The following is a 10,957-nucleotide window of genomic DNA, read 5'->3' as shown; positions in this document are numbered from 1 at the left end:
CTAGAGGGTTCTGTTCAGAGGCCAAAAACGGATTTCTTATTAAAGAAGGGAAGACGTCCAAACGTTCCCACAGGGCATATTTCCCACCTGATGCCAGTCAGGTCCTCATGGATAACATTTCAGTTACCTCCTGGCCCTGGACTCAGCTGGTTGGGCCTCCCACTGCCAAATTGGCTCTCTGGGTCTGGTCCTGGGAAAACAGGTGTCAGGGCTGGTGGCGACGGAGAAGCGCCGCTCATACTGTTCGCTCCTCCCTGCCCTGAGTCCCCAGCAGAGAGAGGGGCCCAAGACCTCCTCTTCAACAGAGCAGTTTTGTCTGGACCAGCTCCCGTGTCGAGAGACCGGGGGAGGTGCCGAGACTCGGCCCTGTTTGTGCGCGCGGGTGCCGGTGTGGAGCCAGCGGGCAGAGGGTGACCCGCCACCTCCCCACTGGCACCCAGACTTGAGAAGCCGCCATCACAGACTAACTCCTTCCCTTGCGCCCACAGGAGCAGTAGGACAGTGTCCTTGCGGCCGCCTTCCCCTCGAATCATGGTGAAAGGAAACCTGTTTGTAACAGAGGTTTTTAGATGTGCAGACCTTTTGATGAAGAACCTTTGTTTTGTTCTGTGAAACACTATATTTAGATTAACGGAACTTTTCTAAAAATCGGGAAAATTAGTTACTAAAAATTGCTGATCATTTTTGTTTGTGATTTCAAGTGTGTAAGCTCCGGGGCGCTCTTTGGAGCAATAGCTGCAAGTTCAGGCACGAGCACGCCTCAGAGCTGTGACATTTCAACACGAAGCTTTTGCTTGGATTTTGTTTTTGTTTCATGTCCTTTTTATTTGCAGTTTTTTCTGTTGCAACAGAAAGTGGCTTGGAAGTCTTAGGTGGTATGTAACAAATTCTTTTTAAAAATTTTAAAGCAGTATTTAAGTATTCTTAAATGTGTACATTCATTAAATGTTTTACTTCTAATTTCTTGTATCTTGGCTGTCTGGTTTTATTGCATTTTTTAAAAAACTGAACTATTATGTATTGTAATTAATTATGTGAATTCTGAATTGAGACAGATAATTGTATTGCTGTCCAACAGGGTTGGGAGGGGCATTTTCTAGGGTTTGTATAATTTCTAGAGTTCTAAAGGGGGAATGTAAAAATGTGTTCATGTGTTTAGCATACGTTTCTTTTCATGTCTCCATTACCAGTTGCAATTGTGTATCTAAGACCTCCAAGCTTGTTTTTAAAACAAAACAAAAGACCTTTCTCTATTCTCTCAGAAATATAAATACTGTTATTTTTAATATTAAGAAATTCAATATAACTTTTAACAAACACTGTGGAACATTAAACCGTATAAAAACGTAGTTAACTATTTTTTAATTCCAAGGTGTTGTTTGCTTTTTTCTTTTAAATATTTTCTTAATATTTTGTCAGATTAACTAGATGAATAAATAAATCTAGTATTAACCTCAGTATGAATTAAATAAGTTTGATTTAATAAAAGGGATAATATGATTTCCAGTGTTTACTGTAGTTTATCTTGTACAGATAACATGTATTTTTAAAGGAAAAAAAACGGAATTGAAGCTATTTTTTCTTGCATTTCTAATTGACCTGAGGGACATTCCGTTCGAAATGTACTGAAGTTACAGTTTCTGGTTTTTTCTCCTTATTTTTCTTATAATGCTTGAAATGTCTAACTATTAAAAAAGACAATTGAAAAATGTTATGCATGTATGTGGTTTTTAAAAAAAGAAAGTGTTCTTTTTATTTGACTGACAATTCATTTTACACTCTATATAATAAAATTTCCACAAGACATCTTGTGGGCAAAGTCTTTCTGGCCTGTTTGCTTTCCATTCGTGGGTTCGTCCTCTTGCCCTGCCCACTGCCACGGAGAGGGAAAGAGGGTTCCGGCGGGCCTCGCCCATCTCTTGCACCATGCCAGCCCGCCTTCGCCGGCGCACAGCCTACATGTCTAGCTATGTCGTTAAGCTAATTTCATTTTAATGGCTTTGTATGATTTGACAGCTTGACTTGAGAGAGGTGGTTGAGATCAGCTCCTCTTTCCTGTCACAGCCAAGCCTCTAAGTGAGAAGTCAGTACAGGAGTGTCATCGGATGGAGCTGGGAGATTCATCGAAGGGCGTGCAGCGGGTCAGCCAGCTTCTGCCACTGACTGGGCGGCCCCTTGCCCTCCGCCACTCCCCTTCCCGGCCTGCCCAGGCACGCACACTCACCGGTGTAGGTGGGCTGCCCTAGGCCTGGCGGGGTGTCCCTGGCCTGGTGGGGTGTCCCTGGCTGTTGCTGCCTGACACCCCCGCCTCCTTGTCCCCAGCCTCACCTGTGGCTCTGGTGGTGGTGCTTTCTCACTCTCAGCCCCGTGCCCCCGGTGGGACCCCAGGTTGCCAGGAGGACTGGGAAGCATCAGCACATGTGCTGGTTCTCTGCTGTCCTTTCATAAAGACACAAACGAGGCATCCTTCCCCAGAGGTGTTAAGTTGCAGGCTGTGGTCATGGGATTCATGGGGACAGAGTCGGCCCCAGACTTGGAAGGACATTAAGGAATAAACAACATCAGCCTCGCCTTTTTTTTCCCCTTCTTTCCCGTCAGTTGGGGTGACTGGCTTTGAGCACAGTGTCTGCTTTCATGTCTGAGGGCCCCTGCCTTGGCCTTCAGCCTTTCTGTGTGGGCTGCCTCTACTTAGATGCAGGATGCTGTCTCCATCCTAATCAGGGCCCTTGCAGGGCTTGTTGGGGTGTGCCTGGCCAATACCGTCCCCTTGTCTGTGCTCCAGGCTCTGACAGGAGGGGGGAGAAAGCATCTGTGGCTCCTTCAGGCTGAAAAGGGGTGTGGAGAGCAGCCCGTCTGCGGCCATGGCGGGCCTGTTGAGAGCAGGAAGACAAAAAAGAGATGTGGCATCTTTAACTGCACCTCCAGAGAATCGAGTTTGACGTTGAGAAATTGAATAGTAAAAGGCACTTGGAAAGTGGGGGGAGGGGGCCGAGTGGGAGGAGGACGTAAAGGCTGATGACGGTAATGGGAATTCGGAGAGGGCATTACAGGGAAGACTTCCTTCTAATTCATCTTCCAAGCTCTGTGCCAAAACAGCATTTGGCATGGTTCACAGGGAGCGATTGTGTGATAATGAACCCTAAGGTGTCCCTTAATTGAAGACTGAGCATTGCGGTTTGTGCCAAGAGTCATAAATGGTGCAGGCTTGCGGAGGATGCATTTTCTTAAATGTATCGGTAAGTACAGATGAGCGCTTGTCCCCAGTGAAATGCCCATACTATAAATTATGGAAATCTCTTTCTCTCTGATGCAATCTTTTATTACGGGGAGGGGGTGTAGCACGACAGGAGGCAGGGGAGAAAGTTTGCAAGCATATGAAATTTGGCCTCTCATTAACATGGCGCCCAAGGAAGATGACTTTCATCAGCAGTCTGCTGTACTGGAAGGCTAAAGTGCTTGAAATGTACCAAGTTCAGCGGTTGTGTTCCATTAAGAAAGATGCATGGTCATCACTGCAAGGGCGGTCAGGGTCGGGGAGGCGGGGTGGGCGAGTGCCCAGTCTGTCTTCTGAACGTGTGCCCCACCCCCACCTGCCACCACACTTGCCTACAGGGTCTCTGCCAGCTGCCCAAGCTCAGGATTCCTCAAGGACCCTGCTGAGCCGATCCCAGCCCCACCCAGAAGTTTGGGCTGAGGTTGGGGAGTTCTCAGCCAATGCACCTTGATCAGCGCCCCTGGCCTGTCAGTTAGGAGGCACCATCTTTCCAGGGTCACTCGAAAGTGACCACCCATGATGTCCCACAGCCCCCACAGTACAGTAGGGTCTGCTGGGGCACAGATGGCACAGTGCAGCGCCTGGTCCATGAGAACATGGGTCGCCCCAGAGCTGCAGCTTCTAGCTGGCTACAGCCCCACTGTCTCCCAGCCCCACTTCTGGTCCACAGGGCCCAGCTGGGGGTTTTTAAGATGAGAAGATGGGCTGGAGCAAATGGGCCTGATAGATGCTTAGAGATTAATGGCCAGAAAGTGGCTTGACACTAATTCCGCAGGGGGCTGCCGGCCCTGGGTCTGTGTCTTGGGTGGAAGGAGAAGTGAAGACAACACTCATCGCCCTTGAAACAATGGCCATCTTGGCTGTCCTTTGTCTTGAAGGTGTTTCTGTAGCATCTACCAAGGGGTCCTGGCCCTTTCCAGACATCTGCTTCCAAGGTGGTCTCTGCACCCTAGGAGGTAGAAGGACTTAATCTCCCCATTTCACAGATGAGGGCTCAGTCAAAGGATGAGACCTGCCCTTATTCACATGGGCATGGAGGGGCCAGTTGTGTGCCAGGTTCTATGCTGCACACTCCAGCTGGGGCTTCAGAAGAAAGCATGACCACCGCCCTCTGGGGGCGCACTTTTTATAGTCACCACCAAGGAAGATGGTTGGCAGGATGGGGAGAAGATTTTTTTTTTTTTTTTTTGAGATAGAGTCTCATTTTGTTGCCCAGGCTGGAGTGCAGTGGCGTGATCTCAGCTCACTGCAACCCTCACCTCCCAGGTTCAAGCAATACTCCTGCCTCAGCCTCCTGAGTAGCTGGGACTACAGGCACACGCCACCGCTCCCAGCTAATTCTTGTATTTTTAGTGGAGACACGGTTTCGTCATGTTGGCCAGGATGGTCTTGATCTCCTGACTTCGTGATCCACCGACATCGGCCTCCCAAAGTGCTGGGATTACAGGCGTGAGCCACTGCGCCTGGCCGGTGAGAAAAATCTTAAAATTTAGGGTTGAGTACCAACCATGGAAACCCCAGAAGTGCATTACAGTGAATCATCATTTTCAATTCCGTATTTGCAAATTCACCTACTCACCGAAATGTATTTGCAACCCCCAAATCTGCCCTCACAGGGCATTTGCAGTCATTCACGCTGAAAAATGTGAGTGACTCAATGCACCTGTTCCCAGCTGAGGTAGAAAAGGCAACGTTCCACCTTCTGGTTTCAGCTCTTGTGCCTTAAATAAGCACTTTTTCTTGCAGCCTACTTAGTGCCAAGTTTTCTGCATTTTTTTTTTTTTTTTTGGCGGTTTCACTGTCTAAAGCTGTCCCCAAGCATAGTACTAAAGGGCCGCCTAGCATTCCTAAGCACAGGAAGGCTGACATGCGGTGACAGAGACAACACACGCGCTCTGTTTCTTGCAGACCTGAGCTACAGTGCTGTGGGCATGAGTTCAATGTTAACAAATGAATAATGTACATATTAAATAAGGGACCTATTTATTTATTTATTTACAGATGGAGTCTTGCTCTGTCGCCCCCGGCTGGAGTAAAGTGGCACAATCTCGGCTGACTACAACCTCCACCTCCCTGGTTCAAGCAATTCTCTTGCCTCAGCCTCCTGAGTAGCTGAGACTACAGGCTCCCACCAACATGCCCGGCTAATTTCTTTGTATTTTTGGTAAACATGGGGTTTCAGCGTGGTCAGGGTGGTCTCAAACTCCTGACCTCAAATGATCCACACATCTCAGCCTCCCAAACAGTTGTGATTACAGGTGTGTTTTCGTGCCCGATCAATACGGAGTCTTTAAACAGAAACACACATAAAACAAGATTATGGAGTGCTGATGCATGCCTATAGTTCCAGCTACTAGGGAGGATGAGACAGGAGGATCACTTAAGCCCAGGAGTTCCAGGCTATAATGATCTATGTTCGTGCCTATGAGTAGCCACTGCATTTCAGCCTGGGCAACATAGCAAGACCCATCTCTTTAAAAAATGAAAAAGATGATGTGTAGATTGGTGTGGACACTGGCTTGCAAGAACCTTGCCTTGTATTTCCCTTAGGAGCAAGCGTTCGGTATTTGATGATTCGGTGTTTGCAGAGTCTTTATACATCACGACCACGAACAGCTAGAATCCACTAGATCTTACTTTCCTATAAGAAAAATGCGATTTTTTTTTTTTTGAGATAGAATGTTGCTCTTGTTGCCTAGGCTGGAGTGCAATGGCAGGATGTCCACTCACTGCAACCTCCGCCTCCCAGGTTCAAGCGATTTTCCTGCCTCGGCCTCCCGAGTAGCTGGGATTACGGAGATGCGCCACCACACCAGGCTAATTTTGCATTTTTGGTAGAGACAGGGTTTCTCCATGTTGGTCAGGCTGGTCTCGAACTCCCGACCTCAGGGGATCTGCCTGCTTCGGCCTCCCAAAGTGCTGGGATTATGGGCATGAGCCGCTGCGCCAGCAGAAAATGCTATTCTTATCCTCCTTTGGAGACGAGGAAACAGATTTGAATAGGTTCTGGCCAGAGTCATACCATGGTTGTGTGAGTCATACCATGGGTGTGCATAGCCAGGACTATGCTCCCCATTTTACAGATGAGGGCTCAGAGTTAGGCTGAGACCTCACCTCACTCACGCAGGCATGGAGGGGCCGGTTCCGTGCCGAGTTCCTGCTGCACCTGCCGGGTTTTAAGTGGAGAGCCATACTCTTACGAAGCCTCCTCAAACCTCACTCTGGCTGCAACACCTGCCAGCCTTGCCACACCCACACATGAGCAGAGCCAGGCATATGTGCAAGGAACACCTGCCATGGTGCTGGTGGGGCCTGGCAAGTTCCGCCTACCTAAGGCAGCAGGGTGTGAGGCGTGAATGTGTGAATGCTTAAACGTGGGTCTGAGTCCTGTCTGCACCTCATACGACCTAACCTCTGGTATCCTAAGTGTGAGGCTAGAAGCCATCTGCCTGCCCATGGAGCTGTGGTAGGAGTCAATGGCACACATGTAAAGCGATTTACAACTCGTTCTTTTTTTTTTTTTTTTTTTGAGATAGAGTCTCGCTCTATCGCCCAGACTGGAGTGCAGTGGCACAGTCTCAGCTCACTACAACCTCCGCCTCCCAGGTTCGAGTGATTCTTCTGCCTTAGCCTCCCAAGTAGCTGGGACTACAAGTGCCCACCACCACGCCCAGCTAATTTTTGTATTTAATAGAGATGGGCTTTCACTATGTTAGCCAGGCGGGTCTCGAACTGCTGACCTCGTGATCCGCCGGCTTCAGCCTCCCAAAGTGCTGGGATTACATGCCTGAGCCACCTCGCCCAACCTGACACCTGGCTCTTAATGAGCTCTCAAAAACTGACAACCAGCCCAGTGCAGTGGCTCACAGCTGTAATCCCAGCACTTTGGGAGACCAAGGTGGGAGGATCGCTTGAGCCCAGGAGTTTGAGGCCAGCCTGGGCAACATAGTGAGACCCCACCTCTACAAAAATTTTATTTTGATTAGCCAGGCATGATGGTGCATGTCTGTAGTCCCAGCTACTTGGGAGGCCAAAGTGAGAAGATCCCTGGAGTCCAGGAAGTCAAGGCTGCAGTGAGCTGTAATCATGCTGCTGCACTCCAGCCTGGGTGACAGAGCAAGATCCTGTCTCAAAAAACAACAAAGAAAAGGGCAGACGTGGTGGCTCACACCTATAATCCCAGCACTTTGGGAGGCCAAGGTGGTGGACCACCTGAGGTAAGGAGCTCAAGACCAGGCACATGTAATCCCAGCTGCTTGGAAGGCTGAGGCAGGAGAATCACTTGAATCCAGGAGTCGGAGGTTGCAGTAAACCGAGCTCACGCCACTACACTCCAACCTGGGCAACGAGAGCAAAACTCTGTCTCAAAAAAAAAAAAATCCTGGCAACCAACAGTAATGAGTGAGCGCAGGATTCTGACTGCTTCGGTGCCTCTGTCTGCTCCACTCTGAGTGCCCAGGACAGCCTGTGCAATGTGACAAAACGTCAGCTCAGCACTGACCCACCGGCTTCTCCCGGGTGCCCGAGGTCCCCAGGATATCACGAGCCCAGGGGCCTGGAGTCGCATTAGCTGAGCGGCTGGGAAAGAACAATGCCCACGGGGCAGGCGAGGCAACTCCAAGAGCAGCCGGGGCCGCCCCCAGACCCACAGCTGCAAGTAACAGATGTGTGGGTGACAACTTGGTCCATGGATGGGTGGAGTGAGGCTGTTCAATCCTGGCCCACAAGACATTTCAGGAAACCCTACTTCAAGCACATTAAAAAGGAGTCAGATCTTTGGGGTGCCTCCCTCTCGTATCAGATTCTGTAACCTTGACTTCCCCGAGAAGAAGCTGCCTTGGACCCTGACCAGGAACGGGGGCTTTCCAACAGTCCCAGCTGTCACTCACTACCAACCATTCAGCTGAGCTCACAGCAAGCCCCCGAGATCCACACACCCTCCATTCACCAGGGTGCAGTCACGGTCTTGAGGCTGCAACTCTGTGTTTAAGGAAAAAGGACAGGTCAGGCGCAGTGGCTCACCCCTGTAATCCCAGCACTTTGGGAGGCCGAGGCAGGTGGATCACCTTGGGTCGGGAGTTCGAGACCAGCCTGGCCAACATGGAGAAACCCCATCTCTACTAAAAATATAAAAACTTAGCCAGCACAGCGGCACATGCCTGTAATCCCAGCTACTCAGGAGGCTGAGGTAGGAGAATCGCTTGAACCCAGGAGGCAGAGGTTGCAGTGAGCCGAGATCGCACCATTGCACTCCAGCCTGGAGCGAAACTGCGTTGCAAAAAAATAAAGAAAATATAAAAGAAAAAAGGACAAAAAAATACAAGGTGAGCAGGGCACAATGGCACCCACCTGTAATTCCAGTACTTTGGGAGGCCAAGGTGGATGGCTTGAGCTCAGCAGGCTGAGATCAGCCAGCCTGGCCAAGATGGCAAAATCCCATCTCTGTAAAAAATACAAAATTTGCTGGGGTGTGGTGGTACTCATCTGTAGTCCCAGCTACTTGGGAGGCTTAGGTGGGAGGATCACTTGAGCCCCAGAGGTGAAGGTCGCAGTGAGCCGAAATCATACCACTGTACTCCAGCCTGGGTGACAGAATAAGATCCTATCTAAAAATCATAATTAATTAGAAAAATAATTTTGGACCAGGCACAGAGGCTCATACCTGTAATCAATCCCAGTACCTTGGAAAGCCAAGTTGGTTGGATCACTTGAACCCAGGAGTTCAAGATCAGCCTGGGCAACATAGTGAGACCCCATCTCTACTAGTAAATCATAATTTTTTTTTTTTTTTTTTTGTGAGACGGAGTTTCACTCTTGTTACCCTGGCTGGAGTGCAATGGCGCGATCTCGGCTCACTGCAACCTCCGCCTCCTGGGTTCAGGCAATTCTCCTGCCTCAGCCTCCTGAGTAGCTGGGATTACAGGCACACACCACCATGCCCAGCTAATTTTTTTTTGTATTTTTAGTAGAGACGGGGTTTCACCATGTTGACCAGGATGGTCTCGATCTCTTGACCTCGTGATCCACCCGCCTCGGCCTCCCAAAGTGCTGGGATTACAGGCTTGAGCCACTGCGCCTGGCCCTTTTTTTTGGGGGGTGGGGGGTTGCAGTCTCGTTCTCTCACCCAGGCTGGAGTGCAATGGCACAATCTCGGCTCACTGCAACCTCCGCCTTCCAGGTTCAAGTGATTCTTCTGCCTCAGCAGCCTCCTGAATAGCTGGGATTACAGGCACCCGCCATCATGCCCGGCTAATTTTTGTACTTTTGTAGAGACGGGGTTTCACCACGTTGGCCAGACTGTTCTCAAACTCCTGACCTCAGGTGATCCGTCCACCTCAGCCTCCCAAAGTGGTGGGACTACAGGCGTGAGCCACCGCCCATGGCCAATAATTTTTTTAAAAAAGATTAGTTGGTGACATGAAGAGACAATGGCTTTGTTTGTGTACTTTTTTCCTTTTTTTAGACAGAGTCTTGCTCTGTGGCCCAGGCTGCAGTGCAGTGGTGCGATCTTGGCTCACTGCAACCACCTCCTGGGTTCAAGCAATTCTCCTGCCTCAGCTTCCCAAGTAGTTGGGACTACAGGTGCCTGCCACCAGGACTGGCTGTGGTTTTGTATCGTTTTGTATTTTTAGTAGAGACAGAGTTTCACCATGTTGGCCAGGCTGGTCTCTAACTCCTGGCCTCATGTGACCTTCCAGCCTTGGCCTCCCAAAGAGCTAGGATTACAGCTGGCTGTCTGTATACTTTGAAAGGTTCTTCCCTAACTCCACTTCTTCCGTCAAGGGGAGAGAACGATCCACAATCCCCTTCAGGCAAAGGGGGCCCACAGACCTGGCTTTTGTTCCCGTCTTGGACAGATGACTTGCTGCCACTTCAATAGATCACCTCTCTTGACCTCAGTTTTCTTTACTTGGAATTGGACCACACAAGTGATTTCCAAATTATGTTAGGTTGGTATCAGGGATTTCATGGTTGTTTGATTCAAAGTACAATAAAACATAAAATATTAAATGCATTTAAACATTTTTTTTTTTTTTTTGAGGCAGAGTCTCACTCTGTCACCCAGGCTGGAGTGCAGTGGCACAATCTCAGCTCACTGCAGCCTCTCCCTCCCGGGTTCAAGCAATTCTCCTGCCTCAGCCTCCCAAGTAGCTGGGATTACGAGCACTCGATGCCATGCCCGGCTAATGTTTATATTTTTATTCTAATTTTATTTATTTATTTATTTATTTTGAGACAGAGCTTTGCTCTGTCACCAGGCTGGAGTGCAGTGGCACGATCTTGGCTCACTACTGCAACCTCCAACCCCCGGGCTCAAGAGATTCTCCTGCCTCAGCCTCTCCAGTAGCCGGGACCACAGACGCGTGCTACCATGCCCGGCCAATTTTTGTATTTTTAGTAGAAACGGTTTTTCACCATGTTGGTCAGACTGGTCTCGAGCTCCTAATCTTTTTTTTTTTTAAAAAAACGGGGACCTCTTGATGAGCTCCTAATCTTGTGATCTGCCCGCCTCTGCCTCCCAAAGTGCTGGGATTACAGGCGTGAGCCACGATGCCCGGCTAAACATTTTTAAAAACAATTTTTAAGCATAACCTTTTTTAAAAAACATCATGCAACAAGTACGTTATATGCTGCATTTTCTTTTCTTTTTATTTTTATTTTTTGTAATCCTAGCACTTTGGT

General features: G+C 49.1%; 1 protein-coding gene across 5 annotated transcripts in view; it reads left to right on the top strand.

The window, feature by feature from the left end:
- Positions 1 to 1,822, top strand: part of FUBP3 (far upstream element binding protein 3) — a 60,138-nt gene extending 58,316 nt beyond the window's left edge. For all 5 annotated transcript variants that reach the window (XM_017499079.2, XM_017499077.1, XM_017499078.1 and 2 more), the window contains one exon: positions 489 to 1,822. In XM_017499079.2, coding sequence (XP_017354568.1) covers positions 489 to 497 — 9 coding nt within the window. In that variant the 3' untranslated portion in view covers positions 498 to 1,822. The remainder of the gene's footprint in view (positions 1 to 488) is intronic.
- The last annotated feature ends 9,135 nt before the right edge of the window (positions 1,823 to 10,957 follow it).

The sequence above is a fragment of the Cebus imitator genome, unplaced genomic scaffold (genome assembly GCF_001604975.1).
Source record: "Cebus imitator isolate Cc_AM_T3 unplaced genomic scaffold, Cebus_imitator-1.0 Scaffold254, whole genome shotgun sequence".
Lineage (NCBI taxonomy): Eukaryota > Metazoa > Chordata > Mammalia > Primates > Cebidae > Cebus > Cebus imitator.
This window is presented reverse-complemented; position numbering and strand designations above follow the sequence as displayed.